This window comes from Thalassophryne amazonica, chromosome 6, assembly GCF_902500255.1.
Source record: "Thalassophryne amazonica chromosome 6, fThaAma1.1, whole genome shotgun sequence".
Taxonomy (NCBI): Eukaryota; Metazoa; Chordata; class Actinopteri; order Batrachoidiformes; family Batrachoididae; genus Thalassophryne; species Thalassophryne amazonica.
Window position 1 is genome coordinate 122,885,341 of NC_047108.1, and position 16,614 is coordinate 122,901,954.

The window sequence follows — 16,614 nt, forward strand, 5'->3', positions numbered from 1 at the left end:
TATCAGCCATGTTGAAAGGCTGAAGGTCAGACCAACTTTGGAATTCATGTAGCAAAAATCATTCCAGAGTTTCCTACTTGAAATGACAATTTCAAGCAGTGTTTATGCAATTTACAAGCAAAATACTCATATTTGCCATAATTCCAACAGCATATGAAGGCAGGTTTACAGTAACACTGTGTGCTTCTCTGACTTCTTCATGTTTTCACAGCATTTGTTTGTTTATCTTACCGTCAGATGACACCTCAAAACCTCAATGATAGCCATCAATGAAATTTTGTGAAGAGACTGGATTTGGTGGGCAGTACGGTGGCTTAGCACTGTTGCCTCACAACAAGAAGGTCATAGGATCACTTTCTACCTGTGGCCTTTCTCTCTGGAGTTTGCATGTTCTCCCCATGTTTGCTTGGGTTCCTTCTGGGTGCTCTGGATTCCTTCTGCGTCAAAAGACATCCAGATTTGGTGAAGAGAAAACTTTATATTGTCCGTAGGTGTGTGTAAGTGCGAATGTGTTTGTCTATGTGTGGCTCTACCTCACGCCCTATGTCTACTAGGATAGGCTCCACCCCCCAATCATGTTAACCTTGGATTGGATTTGGTCCAAGGTAAAGCAGACTCATTTTTGGGCATTATTGCAAGTGAGTGTAACTGAATTTTCTTGTCATGGTATGTGCCAGTCTCCCTGGACATTGGGGTCAATGTGGGCGAGGTTAACAAGAAGCCATGAACCAGCAACTCTGGGTGGAATTCTGCGCTGGATGACCTTGTGACCTAAACAGTCAGTTTATCTGATTCCTACCAGTGTCTAGGGGTCAGTTATAGGTTGTGTCAAAGTTTTGTTTGCGTGGCTAAGTAACATATGATTTTACACTCACTGGACTCGTGACCTAATTAATATTTAAATAAGGTTGCTGTTGCTATGGAGATCAAATCAAATAAAATCAAATCAATTTTATTTATATAGTGCCAAATCACAACAAACAGTTGCCCCAAGGCGCTTTATATTGTAAGGCAAAGCCATACAATAATTACGGAAAAACCCCAACGGTCAGAACGACCCCCTGTGAGCAAGCACTTGGCGACAGTGGGAAAGAAAAACTCCCTTTTAACAGGAAGAAACCTCCAGCAGAACCAGGCTCAGGGAGGGGCAGTCTCCTGCTGGGACTGGTTGGGGCTGAGGGAGAGAACCAGGAAAAAGACATGCTGTGGAGGGGAGCAGAGATTGATCACTAATGATTAAATGCAGAGTGGTGCATACAGAGCAAAAAGAGAAAGAAACACTCAGTGCATCATGGGAACCCCCCAGCAGTCTAAGTCTATAGCAGCATAACTAAGGGATGGTTCAGGGTCACCTGATCCAGCCCTAACTATAAGCTTTAGCAAAAAGGAAAGTTTTAAACCTAATCTTAAAAGTAGAGAGGGTGTCTGTCTCCCTGATCTGAATTGGGAGCTGGTTCCACAGGAGAGGAGCCTGAAAGCTGAAGGCTCTGCCTCCTATTCTACTCTTACAAACCCTAGGAACTACAAGTAAGCCTGCAGTCTGAGAGCGAAGCACTCTATTGGGGTGATATGGTACTATGAGGTCCCTAAGATAAGATGGGACCTGATTATTCAAAACCTTATAAGTAAGAAGAAGAATTTTAAATTCTTTTCAGGGAACTTTTAGGACAACCTGATAATAATGAATTACAATAGTCCAGCCTAGAGGAAATAAATGCATGAATTAGTTTTTCAGCATCACTCTGAGACAAGACCTTTCTAATTTTAGAGATATTGCGCAAATGTAAAAAAGCAGTCCTACATATTTGTTTAATATGCGCATTGAAGGACATATCCTGATCAAAAATGACTCCAAGATTTCTCACAGTATTACTAGAGGTCAGGGTAATGCCATCCAGAGTAAGGATCTGGTTAGACACCATGTTTCTAAGATTTGTGGGGCCAAGTACAATAACTTCAGTTTTATCTGAGTTTAAAAGCAGGAAATTAGAGGTCATCCATGTCTTTATGTCTGTAAGACAATCCTGTAGTTTAACTAATTGGTGTGTGTCCTCTGGCTTCATGGATAGATAAAGCTGGGTATCATCTGCGTAACAATGAAAATTTAAGCAATACCGTCTAATAATACTGCCTAAGGGAAGCATGTATAAAGTGAATAAAATTGGTCCTAGCACAGAACCTTGTGGAACTCCATAATTAACTTTAGTCTGTGAAGAAGATTCCCCATTTACATGAACAAATTGTAATCTATTAGACAAATATGATTCAAACCACCGCAGCGCAGTGCCTTTAATACCTATGGCATGCTCTAATCTCTGTAATAAAATTTTATGGTCAACAGTATCAAAAGCAGCACTGAGGTCTAACAGAACAAGCACAGAGATGAGTCCACTGTCCGAGGCCATAAGAAGATCATTTGTAACCTTCACTAATGCTGTTTCTGTACTATGATGAATTCTAAAACCTGACTGAAACTCTTCAAATAGACCATTCCTCTAACTATAGATTATAGTATAGACTAGAGTCTTTACTAAACTTTGCAAAACCTTGTAACTGTTAGAATGGCCTCAGCAGTGTGTCACCCCTTTGAGTCTGATTTGCTTGAGGTTTCTTCCTCAATATCATCAGATGGAGTTTTTCCTTACCACTGTCGCCTGTGTGCTTGCTCTAGGGGTTGCTAAGGTTAGACCTTACTTGTGTGAAGCACCTTCAGGCAGGATTTTTGTAATTTGTTGCTATATAAACTAAATAAATTTAAAAAAATTGAAATTATAGACTCAACTCTGGCAGGTGAGGGGCAATAGACACTAAATGGTAATACAGTACAGAAGCTAACCACACACTACTTGCTTGACATACCTATCTCCTCTATATCTGTCCTCCTGAGAACATCAGGTAGGAACCAAAATGTACACCAGACAGCATGTTAAGAACAATTCAAATTTTACAAATCATACACAGTAAACTAGAAGAGATCTGTCCTGAAGGACCACTAGCGCCCGCCCACTTGGACTTGGTACTGTAGAGTATTCAGACACGTCCTGATATGAGAATCCTTCCAGATTCCTGCTCTGGAAAAAAACAGCTTACAAGCACATTTATTGCCGCCATGTTGACTGTTTGTAACCAGACATAGTAGTTGCTGGAGGAATTCATGTGACAATGGCATCATGAAAAATCTAGACTGTAGTGCAGTTCCATGAACATCGTAACAGTCCCAGTAGATGTTTCACTGTAACAGATGTGGAGCCTTACTGACATCAGCACCAAACGTCAATTTATTTAGTATTTAGAATGATGATGGTGGTGGTGGGGGGGGCATTGGACAATTGCAATATATTTACACACCAGATTTCTCCTTTGGGCAAATTAATTCCAAACATCGTCCATCTTAAGTTTGTGACAGCATGAAAGTCATGCAAAGTGTGGAGCACAAAAACAGACACCATGAATGCAGTCGGTGTTCCTGCTGTTAACCACGACTCCGGCGAAATCGATCTGCTCCTTCCTGGAGGAACGACACGCATTTCAGTGTTCTTCTGCTTCATTCTGTTCATCATGATGGCCCATTTTTGGTTCAGTTTGTTGTTCTTTCTCATTTCCATAAAAACACAGCTTGAATCTAAAGAATGGTTTGTTTAATTTAGTTTACTGATCCAAAATACAGCATAATTAAAGCCGGTTAAACAAAAGACACTTGGGATGTCCAGCTAATCATTAATCTCGGTAAAACCTTGATATGTTTGTTTTGTCCTTATGACACTGTTTGCACTTCACTCGACTGCTCAACCTCTGACTTGCCAAATTTGTAGAGACATTCACTTCTCTCAGCAGTGATGTTCACGTCTCTGGGTCCTCTGCCTTTGAGGTCAAGAGATGCCTGGATGGAGGACATGATTCATGAGGTACCTGGACAGATGTGTTCGGTGATACCAGTAAGTTCGGTATCTTGTGCTTCATGTCTCACTCTACAAATGTGAGAGTTGGAAAACCACTGACCTAAGGCAGTGACTGGATTTTGTTGGTGCTAGGTCTCTTTGGAGGATCCTTGGATATGTTGGATTAGAATTTTGAATTTTACCCAGGTTGACGGCGAGCATACAGAAACGGACTACAATTTTAGATATTGTATTATATAGATGCCTTCACTGAACAGCTCATATCGACATCAGTTTGCAAGCTGACCACACACACTCTGCCTGCCGCTTCTACCTGCACTCCAGCTCCGCCTCCAGATGGGCGGGCTGTTCCCCTCAATGTGGATCAGTAAAGTTATGTGATTATGGTTGAAAGATGTTGCATTTTGCCCTTTATCTGTGGTGGGTGCACGCGTTATATTAAACAGTCTATGAAAGTAAAACTGTGTTCTGTCCATGTAGCGTGATAAGCAGAAGGACAGTATGCATCATGGCATATAACAAAGTTCTTATTATTACTACCATTATCTGTATAAGGAGATATGAAGTTATTTTTAGTATTATATGGAGTTAGAAAAGTAGCAAATTAGCCATGAGACATACAGCCCCAACAGATAACACTGCAATCACTTTGTGTCAAATGAAGTTACTGAAGGAGCCTCAACAGGAGTATCAGTTACATTGTGTGGGAACGTCACCTAAGACATTATGGCCATGTGGTGCGTTTCTCTGAGCATGATCCAATATGAAGGTGCCTCAGTGTTGAGGACCCCAGTGGCTGGAGAAGAGCAAATGGACCTCTTTGTTTCACCTGTCTGGGGCAGGTCATAGGTTACTTTGAAGATGTAGGGATGGACCGATTGCCTGCATGGGTGGTTGCTATCCAGTAACTTAAGCTGTTCCATGGTGTGGAACATGTGGTGACACATTGGTGCATTTTCCCAGACCTGACCTAAACCTCAGTCTGCTTATCACTCATCTGATCTTCCACTGTCACCTGGTCAGTTGCACAGCCTGCTCCTCATCTGTGAAGAGCTACTTGTTATGACTGTAATATTTTATATTTTATATCAGTGAAGTGATTGCTTTTGCAATTCCACCAATAATGCTTTTGATTTCTTTGATGCCTGTTTGCATCACTGAGATGACCAATCACCACTTGTGACAGAAGACAAATTTCTCTGTGGGGACAATAAAGTTTAACCTAACCTAATGTAGAGGTCCTACATAGGTCCAACATGTCTGTTGGTGCTGGTACGTCTCTGCAGATTCTGCAGCATGAAGTGGATGAGAGTTTAGGAGTCCCCACTGGATAGGACGTCAGACCAACATAGGTTTAGATCCCCAGCCAATGCCGGTTCTTATTTACAGCTGGGTGGACTGGGAACATGCAGATTTAGGCTCAATCCCAATCCCCTCCCTTTGGCATTTCCCTTTATTTTGCATGTTCAAAAAGAAGAGAAAGGATGAAGTGGTAGGGCATCAGGATTGGGCCAAAGTGTTTTGTCCCAGGAGACAGACAGGTCATATGAGCAGTATTTGAACTTATGTCTACAACCCCAATTCCAGTGAAGTTGGGACGTTGTGTAAAATGTAAATAAAAACAGAATACAATGATTTGCAAATCCTCTTCAACCTATATTCAATTGAATACACCACAAACACAAGATATTTAATGTTCAAACTGATAAACTTTATTGTTTTTGTGTAAATATTTGCTCATTTCATTAGGTCTCTCTCTTCTAAGTCCCTGTTGGTAAATGATATAATAATTGATCAACATATTGATTTATTCTGCCTTACAGAAACCTGGTTACAGCAGGATGAATATGTTAGTTTAAATGAGTCAACACCCCCAAGTCACACTAACTGTCAGAATGCTCGTAGCACGGGCCGAGGCGGAGGATTAGCAGCAATCTTCCATTCCAGCTTATTAATTAATCAAAAACCCAGACAGAGCTTTAATTCATTTGAAAGCTTGACTCTTAATCTTGTTCATCCAAATTGGAAGTCCCAAAAACCAGTTTTATTTGTTATTATCTATCGTCCACCTGGTCGTTACTGTGAGTTTCTCTGTGAATTTTCAGACCTTTTGTCTGACTTTGTTGTGTGGGCCGCTGAAGAGGAGGTACTGCTGGCCCACTACCACCAGAGGGCGCCCTGCCTGGAGTGCGGGCTCCAGGCACCGGAGGGCGCTGCCGCCTCACAGGAGCAGCCAGGGTGACAGCTGTCACCCATCACCTGAGACAGCTGATATCAATCAACAGGGAGGTATATCAGCAGGGCGGCATCTCCACCTCATTGCCGAGATATCGCTCTACCAAGGAGGTAACGAACTCAGCCAGCCATACGGATTAATCCATTGTTGCTTGTGTGTAAAACGACTGAAGACTGAAAAGGACGTATTTGGATAAGTACTCTTATTCCCACATTACAGCGTTGTTTCTGAGTAGAGGTGGAGGTGGTGTTTTCCACCCCCACGTGTTGTTGGGTGCAGCCGCACCCAAATCTGACTGTTTCTGTTCCTCGCCAGCAGTACCGGATCCGACGAGCGGAGGCAATGATCACCTGGGAGTTCGGGACTTGGCGGCTCCAGTATTCCCGGGGTTCGGTGGCAGAGGAAATCGGGTGGTTCCGGTTCGACTTGGACAGACGTCTCCTATCGTCGAGCCTGCCCACACGACACCGTGGAATTCGACTTGTGACCAAAATTGTAATTTGTTGTGTTTGTTGTGCATGTTCACAACAGTAAAGCTTTGTTATTTGACTTTCTTCATTGTCCGTTCATTTGCGCCCCCTGTTGTGGGTCCGTGTACTGACACTTTCCCAACAGACTTAGTGCTTAGCTCAGATAAGATAATTATAGTGGGCGATTTTAACATCCACACAGATGCTGAGAATGACAGCCTCAACACTGCATTTAATCTATTATTAGACTCTATTGGCTTTGCTCAAAATGTAAATGAGTCCACCCACCACTTTAATCATATCTTAGATCTTGTTCTGACTTATGGTATGGAAATAGAAGACTTAACAGTATTCCCTGAAAACTCCCTTCTGTCTGATCATTTCTTAATAACATTTACATTTACTCTGATGGACTACCCAGCAGTGGGGAATAAGTTTCATTACACTAGAAGTCTTTCAGAAAGCGCTGTAACTAGGTTTAAGGATATGATTCCTTCTTTATGTTCTCTAATGCCATATACCAACACAGTGCAGAGTAGCTACCTAAACTCTGTAAGTGAGATAGAGTATCTCGTCAATAGTTTTACATCCTCATTGAAGACAACTTTGGATGCTGTAGCTCCTCTGAAAAAGAGAGCTTTAAATCAGAAGTGCCTGACTCTGTGGTATAACTCACAAACTCGTAGCTTAAAGCAGATAACCCGTAAGTTGGAGAGGAAATGGCGTCTCACTAATTTAGAAGATCTTCACTTAGCCTGGAAAAAGAGTCTGTTGCTCTATAAAAAAGCCCTCCGTAAAGCTAGGACATCTTTCTACTCATCACTAATTGAAGAAAATAAGAACAACCCCAGGTTTCTTTTCAGCACTGTAGCCAGGCTGACAAAGAGTCAGAGCTCTATTGAGCTGAGTATTCCATTAACTTTAACTAGTAATGACTTCATGACTTTCTTTGCTAACAAAATTTTAACTATTAGAGAAAAAATTACTCATAACCATCCCAAAGATGTATCGTTATCTTTGGCTGCTTTCAGTGATGCCGGTATTTGGTTAGACTCTTTCTCTCCGATTGTTCTGTCTGAGTTATTTTCATTAGTTACTTCATCCAAACCATCAACATGTTTATTAGACCCCATTCCTACCAGGCTGCTCAAGGAAGCCCTACCATTATTTAATGCTTTGATCTTAAATATGATCAATCTATCTTTGGTAGTTGGCTATGTACCACAGGCTTTTAAGGTAGCAGTAATTAAACCATTACTTAAAAAGCCATCACTTGACCCAGCTATCTTAGCTAATTATAGGCCAATATCCAACCTTCCTTTTCTCTCAAAAATTCTTGAAAGGGTAGTTGTAAAACAGCTAACTGATCATCTGCAGAGGAATGGTCTATTTGAAGAGTTTCAGTCAGGTTTTAGAATTCATCATAGTACAGAAACAGCATTAGTGAAGGTTACAAATGATCTTCTTATGGCCTCGGACAGTGGACTCATCTCTGTGCTTGTTCTGTTAGGCCTCAGTGCTGCTTTTGATACTGTTGACCATAAAATTTTATTACAGAGATTAGAGCATGCCATAGGTATTAAAGGCACTGTGCTGCGGTGGTTTGAATCATATTTGTCTAATAGATTACAATTTGTTCATGTAAATGGGGAATCTTCTTCACAGACTAAAGTTAATTATGGAGTTCCACAAGGTTCTGTGCTAGGACCAATTTTATTCACTTTATACATGCTTCCCTTAGGCAGTATTATTAGACGGTATTGCTTAAATTTTCATTGTTACGCAGATGATACCCAGCTTTATCTATCCATGAAGCCAGAGGACACACACCAATTAGCTAAACTGCAGGATTGTCTTACAGACATAAAGACATGGATGACCTCTAATTTCCTGCTTTTAAACTCAGATAAAACTGAAGTTATTGTACTTGGCCCCACAAATCTTAGAAACATGGTGTCTAACCAGATCCTTACTCTGGATGGCATTACCCTGACCTCTAGTAATACTGTGAGAAATCTTGGAGTCATTTTTGATCAGGATATGTCATTCAAAGCGCATATTAAACAAATATGTAGGACTGCTTTTTGCATTTACGCAATATCTCTAAAATTAGAAAGGTCTTGTCTCAGAGTGATGCTGAAAAACTAATTCATGCATTTATTTCCTCTAGGCTGGACTATTGTAATTCATTATTATCAGGTTGTCCTAAAAGTTCCCTGAAAAGAATTTAAAATTCTTCTTCTTACTTATAAGGTTTTGAATAATCAGGTCCCATCTTATCTTAGGGACCTCGTAGTACCATATCACCCCAATAGAGCGCTTCGCTCTCAGACTGCAGGCTTACTTGTAGTTCCTAGGGTTTGTAAGAGTAGAATGGGAGGCAGAGCCTTCAGCTTTCAGGCTCCTCTCCTGTGGAACCAGCTCCCAATTCAGATCAGGGAGACAGACACCCTCTCTACTTTTAAGATTAGGCTTAAAACTTTCCTTTTTGCTAAAGCTTATAGTTAGGGCTGGATCAGGTGACCCTGAACCATCCCTTAGTTATGCTGCTATAGACGTAGACTGCTGGGGGGGTTCCCATGATGCACTGTTTCTTTCTCTTTTTGCTCTGTATGCACCACTCTGCATTTAATCATTAGTGATCGATCTCTGCTCCCCTCCACAGCATGTCTTTTTCCTGGTTCTCTCCCTCAGCCCCAACCAGTCCCAGCAGAAGACTGCCCCTCCCTGAGCCTGGTTCTGCTGGAGGTTTCTTCCTGTTAAAAGGGAGTTTTTCCTTCCCACTGTAGCCAAGTGCTTGCTCACAGGGGGTCGTTTTGACCATTGGGGTTTTACATAATTATTGTATGGCCTTGCCTTACAATATAAAGCGCCTTGGGGCAACTGTTTGTTGTGATTTGGCGCTATATAAAAAAAAAATTGATTGAAATTGATTGATTTTGTAATGGATGCCTGCAACACGTTTCAAAAAAGCTGGGACAGTGGTATGTTTACCACTGTGTTACATCACCTTTCCTTCTAACAACACTCAATAAGCATTTGGGAACTGAGGTTCCCAAATTGTTGAAGCTTTGTAGGTGGAATTCTTTCCCATTCTTGCTTGATGTACGACTTCAGTTGTTCAACAGTCCGGGGTCTCCGTTGTTGTATTTTGTGCTTCATAATGCGCCACACATTTTCAATGGGCGACAGGTCTGGACTGCAGGCAGGCCAGTCTAGTACCCGCACTCTTTTACTACGAAGCCACACTGTTGTAACACATGCAAAATGTGGCTTGGCATTGTCTTGCTGAAATAAGCAGGGACGTCCCTGAAAAAGACATTGCTTGGATGGCAGCATGTGCTGCTCCAAAACCTGGATGTACCTTTCAGCACTGACGGTGCCATCACAGATGTGTAAGTTGCCCATGCCATGGGCACTAACACACCCCCATACCATCACAGATGCTGGCTTTTGAACTTTGTGCTGGTAACAATCTGGATGGTCTTTTTCCTCTTTTGTCCAGAGGACACGACGTCCATGATTTCCAAAACCAGTTTGAAATGTGTACTCATCAGACCACAGCACATTTTTCCACTTTGCGTCTGTCCATTTCAAATGAGCTCGGGCCCAGAGAAGGCGGCGGTGTTTCTGGATGTTGTTGATGTATGGCTTTCACTTTGCATGGTAGAGTTTTAACTTGCACTTGTAGATGTAGCGATGAACTGCGTTAACTGACAATGGTTTTCTGAAGTGTTCCTGAGCCCACGCGGTAAGATCCTTTACACAATGATGTCGTTTTTAATACAGTGCTGCTTGAGGGATCGAAAGTCACGGGTTGCTTTTCGGCCTTGCCACTTACGTGTAGAAAGTTCTCCAGATTCTATGAATCTTCTGATTATATTATAGACTGTAGATTATGGAATCCCTAAATTCCTTGCAATTGAATGTTGAGAAACATTGTTCTTAAACTGTTAGACAATTTTTTTCACACAGTTGTTCACAAAGTGTTGATCCTCGCCCCATCTTTGCTTGTGAACAGCTGAGCCTTTTGGGGATGCTCCTTTTATAGCCAATCATAACACTCACCTGTTTCCAATTAACCTGTTCACCGGTGGAATGTTCCAAACAGGTGTTCTTTGAGCATTCATCAACTTTCCCAGTCTTTTGTTGCCACTGTCCCAGCTTTTTTGAAATGTGTTGCAGGCATCCATTTCAAAATGAACAAATATTTGCACAAAAACAATAAAGTCTATCAGTTTGAACATTAAATATCTTGTCTTTGTGGTGTATTCAATTGATTATAGGTTGAATAGAATTTGCAAATCGTATTCTGTTTTATTTATATTTCACACAATGTCCCAACTTCACTGGAATTGGGGTTTTAGTGGAAGACCAGCTACTTATCCACTGAGCTGGATCATTCAAAGGATCTTAAAAAGTTAAAGTTTAGTGCACATCATCTCACCACAAAGCTGACTGTCACAACGTTTGTGGAACATCAGCTTGAGCATTAAAGGAACTAAAGACAAAAGGTAAAAATGAAATTTTAGTCTCTCTCTCTCTCTCTCTCTCTCTCTCTCTCTCTCTCTCTCTCTCTCTCTCTCTCTCTCTCTCTGCTTTTCCGATTGACGTCACAAAATAGCATCGGCTGAGCAGAGCAACCAATCAGTGAGTTAGCCCTTTATGACACACAGTTTGCTCTCAACAGTTTATTTCATTCAGTAACAAACCTGAGTTATGAGTTTTGGGACCAAACAGAAATGTTAGTAAATTTATAAGTGTTTTTTAATTCCAACTTTGCTTCGTAACTAGTCCAGAGAGGTCACCAACAGAGGCCAAAAACTCCAGATTCAGAAACTAAAAGTCCCAACATGTATTACTTCTACATGTACACCTAAACCAGGTGATTTCACTGATTATCTCATCTACCTGCCTGAAGAGTTTAACTAATTACACTCACAAAAATATAAACGCAACACTTTTGGTTTTGCTCCCATTTTGTATGAGATGAACTCAAAGATCTAAAACTTTTCCACATACACAATATCACCATTTCCCTCAAATATTGTTACAAACCAGTCTAAATCAGTGATACTGAGCACTTCTCCTTTGCTGAGATAATCCATCCCACCTCACAGGTGTGCCATATCAAGATGCTGATTAGACACCATGATTAGTGCACAGGTGTGCCTTAGACTGCCCACAATAAAAGGCCACTCTGAAAGGTGCAGTTTTATCACACAGCACAATGCCACAGATGTCGCAAGATTTGAGGGAGCGTGCAATTGGCATGCTGACAGCAGGAATGTCAACCAGAGCTGTTGCTCGTTTATTGAATTTTAATTTCTCTACCATAAGCTGTCTCCAAAGGAGTTTCAGAGAATTTGGCAGTACATCCAACCAGCCTCACAACCGCAGACCATGTGTAACCACACCAGCCCAGGACCTCCACATCCAGCATGTTCACCTCCAAGATCGTCTGAGACCAGCCACTCGGACAGCTGCTGAAACAATCGGTTTGCATAACCAAAGAATTTCTGCACAAACTGTCAGAAACCGTCTCAGGGAAGCTCATCTGCATGCTCATCGTCCTCATCAGGGTCTCGACCTGACTCCAGTTCGTCGTCGTAACCGACTTGAGTGGGCAAATGCTCACATTCGCTGGCGTTTGGCACGTTGGAGAGGTGTTCTCTTCATGGATGAATCCCGGTTCACACTGTTCAGGGCAGATGGCAGACAGCATGTGTGGCGTCGTGTGGGTGAGCGGTTTTCTGATGTCAATGTTGTGGATCGAGTGGCCCATGGTGGCGGTGGGGGTTATGGTATGGGCAGGCGTCTGTTATGGACAAAGAACAGAGGTGCATTTATTGATGGCATTTTGAATGCACAGAGATACCGTGACGAGATCCTGAGGCCCACTGTTGTGCCATACATCCAAGAACATCACCTCATGTTGCAGCAGGATAATGCAGGGCCCCATGTTGCAAGGATCTGTACACAATTCTTGGAAGCTGAAAATGTCCCAGTTCTTGCATGGCTGGCATACTCACCGGACATGTCACCCATTGCGCATGTTTGGGATGCTCTGGACCAGCGTATATGACAGCGTGTACCAGTTCCTGCCAATATCCAGCAACTTCAACAGAGCCATTGAAGAGGAGTGGACCAACATTCCACAGGCCACAATTGACAACCTGATCAACTCTATGCGAAGGAGATGTGTTGCACTGCATGAGGCAAATGGTGGTCACACCAGATACTGACTGGTATCCCCCCCAATAAAACAAAACTGCACCTTTCAGAGTGGCCTTTTATTGTGGGCAGTCTAAGGCACACCTGTGCACTAATCATGGTGTCTAATCAGCATCTTGGTATGGCACACCTGTGAGGTGGGATGGATTATCTCAGCAAGGAGAAGTGCTCACTATCACAGATTTAGACTGGTTTGTGAACAATATTTGAGGGAAATGATGATATTGTGTATGTGGAAAAAGTTTTAGATCTTTGAGTTCATCTCATACAAAATGGGAGCAAAACCAAAAGTGTTGCGTTTATATTTTTGTTGAGTGTATTTTTGTTGAGTGTATAACATATAGCAGACAAACATAGTGATATTTATTTATTGGTTTCCAAGCGTGGACAGCCCGCTTAAAATCACACCACAGATTTTCAATAATATTCAGGTCTGGGGACTGAGATGGCCATTCCAGAACATTGTACTTGTTCCTCTGCCTGAATGCCTTAGTAATTGTGAGCAGTGTTTAGGGTTGTTGTCTTGTTGAAAGATCCAGCCCGGGCACAACTTCACTTTGTCACTGATTCATGAACATTGTCCTCAAGAATCTCCTGATATTGACTGGACAAGATTCCCAGTACCTGCACTGGCCACACAGCCACACAGCATGATAGAACCATCTCCAAATTTTACTGTAGGTACATGCATTTTTATTTTGGAATGCTGTGTTCTTTTTCAGCCATGCATACTGCCCCTTATGTCCAAATAACTCAGTTTTAGTTTCATCAGTCCACAGCACCTTATTCCAAAATGAAGCTGGCTTGATCAAATGGGCTTTAGCATACCTCAAGTGACTGTTGTGGTGTGTACGCAGAAAAGGCTTCCTCTGCATTACGCATCATACAGCATGTCCTTTGTGCACCAGTGCGCTGTATAGTTGAAACAATGCACAGAGACACTATCTGCAGCAAGATCATGTTGTAGGACTTTGGAGCAGGGTCTGTGGGTTGACTATGACTGTTCTCACCATCCTTGCTTCAGCTTATCTGAGATTTTTCTTGCCCTGCCACTTTGGGCCGCAACTAGTACTGTGCCTGTGGTCTTCCATTTCCTCATTATGTTCCTCATCGTGGAAACTGACAGCTGAAAATCTCTGAGATAGGTTTTTTGTATCCTTCTCCTCAACCATGATGTTGAACAATCTTTGAGAGTTGTTTAGAGGCTCCATGTTGCCACCCATTTGAAGAGATGCAAAAGAGGGAAAACATTTGCAAATGGCCACCATAAATACCCTTTCTCATGATTGGATTCACCTGTGTAAGAAGGTCAAGTGTCAGTGAGCTTACCAAACCAATTTTTAAACTTATCAGTGTATACTTGTTTGGTCACTCCAGCAGCTGCTCACATAATTTGTTAAAATTTCTAGGTGTGACCATCCACCAAATGCTCATCATCATAAATTTAAACAACCTTAAAGCAGAAAATTGTGACACTGCCAGTTTTGAATAGTACCGGTCATAGTCCAAGAGCATTAGCACAAAAATGGCCAAATATGGAAATGTTGTGGAACAAGCTGAAATTTTCACCATCCCCAAAAATCCCCCTTGTGGTTTTTTTAGAACCCAAGGTGGTGCCAAAACGGTCACTGTTTCAGGTTAGTGTTCAAACATATCTTGCTTCTGGAAAAGCTAGGAGCCTGATTTAAGTGTCTAAATATATGTTTTAAGGTATGAGTAAGCTCTTTACCATGAATATCTAGAGGTTTTAGATGTGACCTACTTGGATAATATTCAGATTTTAAACATTTTAGAACACCATTAACAGTGCTGTGGCCAATTTCCTGATAAAACAATGGGCACGCTCATTAAAAAGAAAACTAAAAAAAAAAATCTAAATTGCGGCTATTCGAGTTCAAATATGGACATCATCCAATTACTTTCTGGCATTTCCAAAAGGTATATGACTGCAGAGTTTCTCATGCCTTAAACGTGACAGCACTTAAATCAGACACTGTCTCTCCTATCCAGAAGCAAACATATGTTTGAAAACATATATAAATGCAATGGCAGCCACTTTGGGTTCCATTATGATCACTATCTCAGTTTCTAACATAATCAGTTATAAAGTTTCTCATGCCTTACATACGAACATTAGGCTTTTAATCTTTTAGTACTTCTGCACAGTTCCTTTGGACCTATCCTCAAAATTTAAGCTTGTTCTGCAAAAACTTTTGTACTGTTAAGTACAAATGTAAATGCAACCCCCAGTCCTGCCTCAATCATTGCAAGAAATCTGCAGAATGATGTGGCCAGTCCAAACCAGACTATTAAGGCCGAGCTCATTAGCGTGCAGACTGTGAGGAGTAGAACCATCCAGAGCTCCACTGCAGCCTTCATCAGTTAGAGGAGCTGTCCACGCGGCGGTGCTGAAACCTGCAAACGGCGCTGCAACGCAACAAAAGAACCCACGACAAACATCAGAAGCGCTGCCTGCAAGCCATTAGTCAGTCACTGCAGGAGTGGAGCAGCCTGGCAGCGTGACACGCTCCACGATCACAAACATGCGGGGTGTGTGTGTGTGTGTGTGTCGCCAAAGTGTAATAATAATAATAATAATAATAATAATAATAAAACACTTACACGTAAGCGTGGTAGATGAATGCCCATCCCGAGGTCTTTCCAGCGCATTGTAAAGGAAATTCTGCAGTTTCCGATAGCTGGCGCTCCTCTTGGAGGGTCTGGGTCTGCCGGCGGTGAGTGCTGGACCTCGGTCTGCAGAGGATGCTGTTCCGTTTGGTGCTTTCCGAAGCCGCAATGAGCAGCGCCCCGTCCCTGCTGGATTCAGGAGCGCCGGGGTCCCGCCGACGAACCCGACTTTGTGCTTCTTCTCTCCGGCTTGAGTTGGGTAAACCCCGCCGTTGAGAGATTTCTGCACCATTTTAAAGTCGAGGCGACTCTGAGGAGGAGTTGCGTGCGCTCCCGCCGCGGGGGTGCATCACTGAGGGGTGTGTGTGCTGGATGCAGTCGGTGTTGCTGGTCCCCGAAGACAACCCGAGTGCAATAATCACTACAAACTGAACACTGGATGCTCTTACCTTCACTCTCTTCCGGCCGTTATACGGACGCAGCGGGGACGCTCGTGCACGCGCAATCACGTTAGGCATCAGCAAATTAGACAAGCAGCTGTGACTAATCCAGTGTGGCTTTCCAAATCCTGTTCAAACTGACATTTCTTTAAAAAAAAAAAAAAATAGCGTATTCAGAGGTTCCTGTCCTCGGCTGTTCCATCCTGCAGGCTTTCATCTGATGATTCATGGTCATACAATATTCATACTGCATGTGCAGCCTTCCCCACTTCAGGATAATGGACATTTAGAAGGGTTTTTCCCCTTGATGACAAACTTGCAAAATAAAAGAAACGCTTTCAACCACTTCATGAAACAAAAGCACAATTTTGCACATAGATTTTTTAAGCAACAATTTGCTTGCTTTTCTGTTTTGAATTCAGTGTTTTCTCGGAATAATACATCTGATAAACTCAAGGTGATCAAAATATCACGCTTGCATCTCGCATGTACCTTCTGGCAGATTGTAGCTGGAACTTTCCAGTCTTCTTTTTATGAAAATCCTCCTCTATTCCCCTTCATCATAAAGCTGCATAACCAGTGATACAAAATGCAAAAAACTTCATTGTGCACAATTTTCTCCAATCACAGCCACAGAAGCCTATAACGTCTTCTGGGTTGCCTGGGTGTCTTGGTGGCTTTCCTCACTCTTCTCCCTCTTGCACAGT

General features: G+C 42.3%; 1 protein-coding gene across 1 annotated transcript in view; it reads right to left on the minus strand.

Annotated features, from left to right (window-relative positions):
• Window positions 1-15,759, minus strand: part of LOC117511543 (potassium voltage-gated channel subfamily KQT member 2-like) — a 163,607-nt gene extending 147,848 nt beyond the window's left edge. The window contains exons 1-2 of the mRNA XM_034171548.1: window positions 15,692-15,759; window positions 15,462-15,593 (exon numbers count right to left, since the gene is read on the minus strand). Of these exons, the coding sequence (XP_034027439.1) occupies window positions 15,462-15,593; window positions 15,692-15,759 (200 nt within the window). The remainder of the gene's footprint in view (window positions 1-15,461; window positions 15,594-15,691) is intronic.
• Window positions 15,760-16,614: the final 855 nt, after the last annotated feature.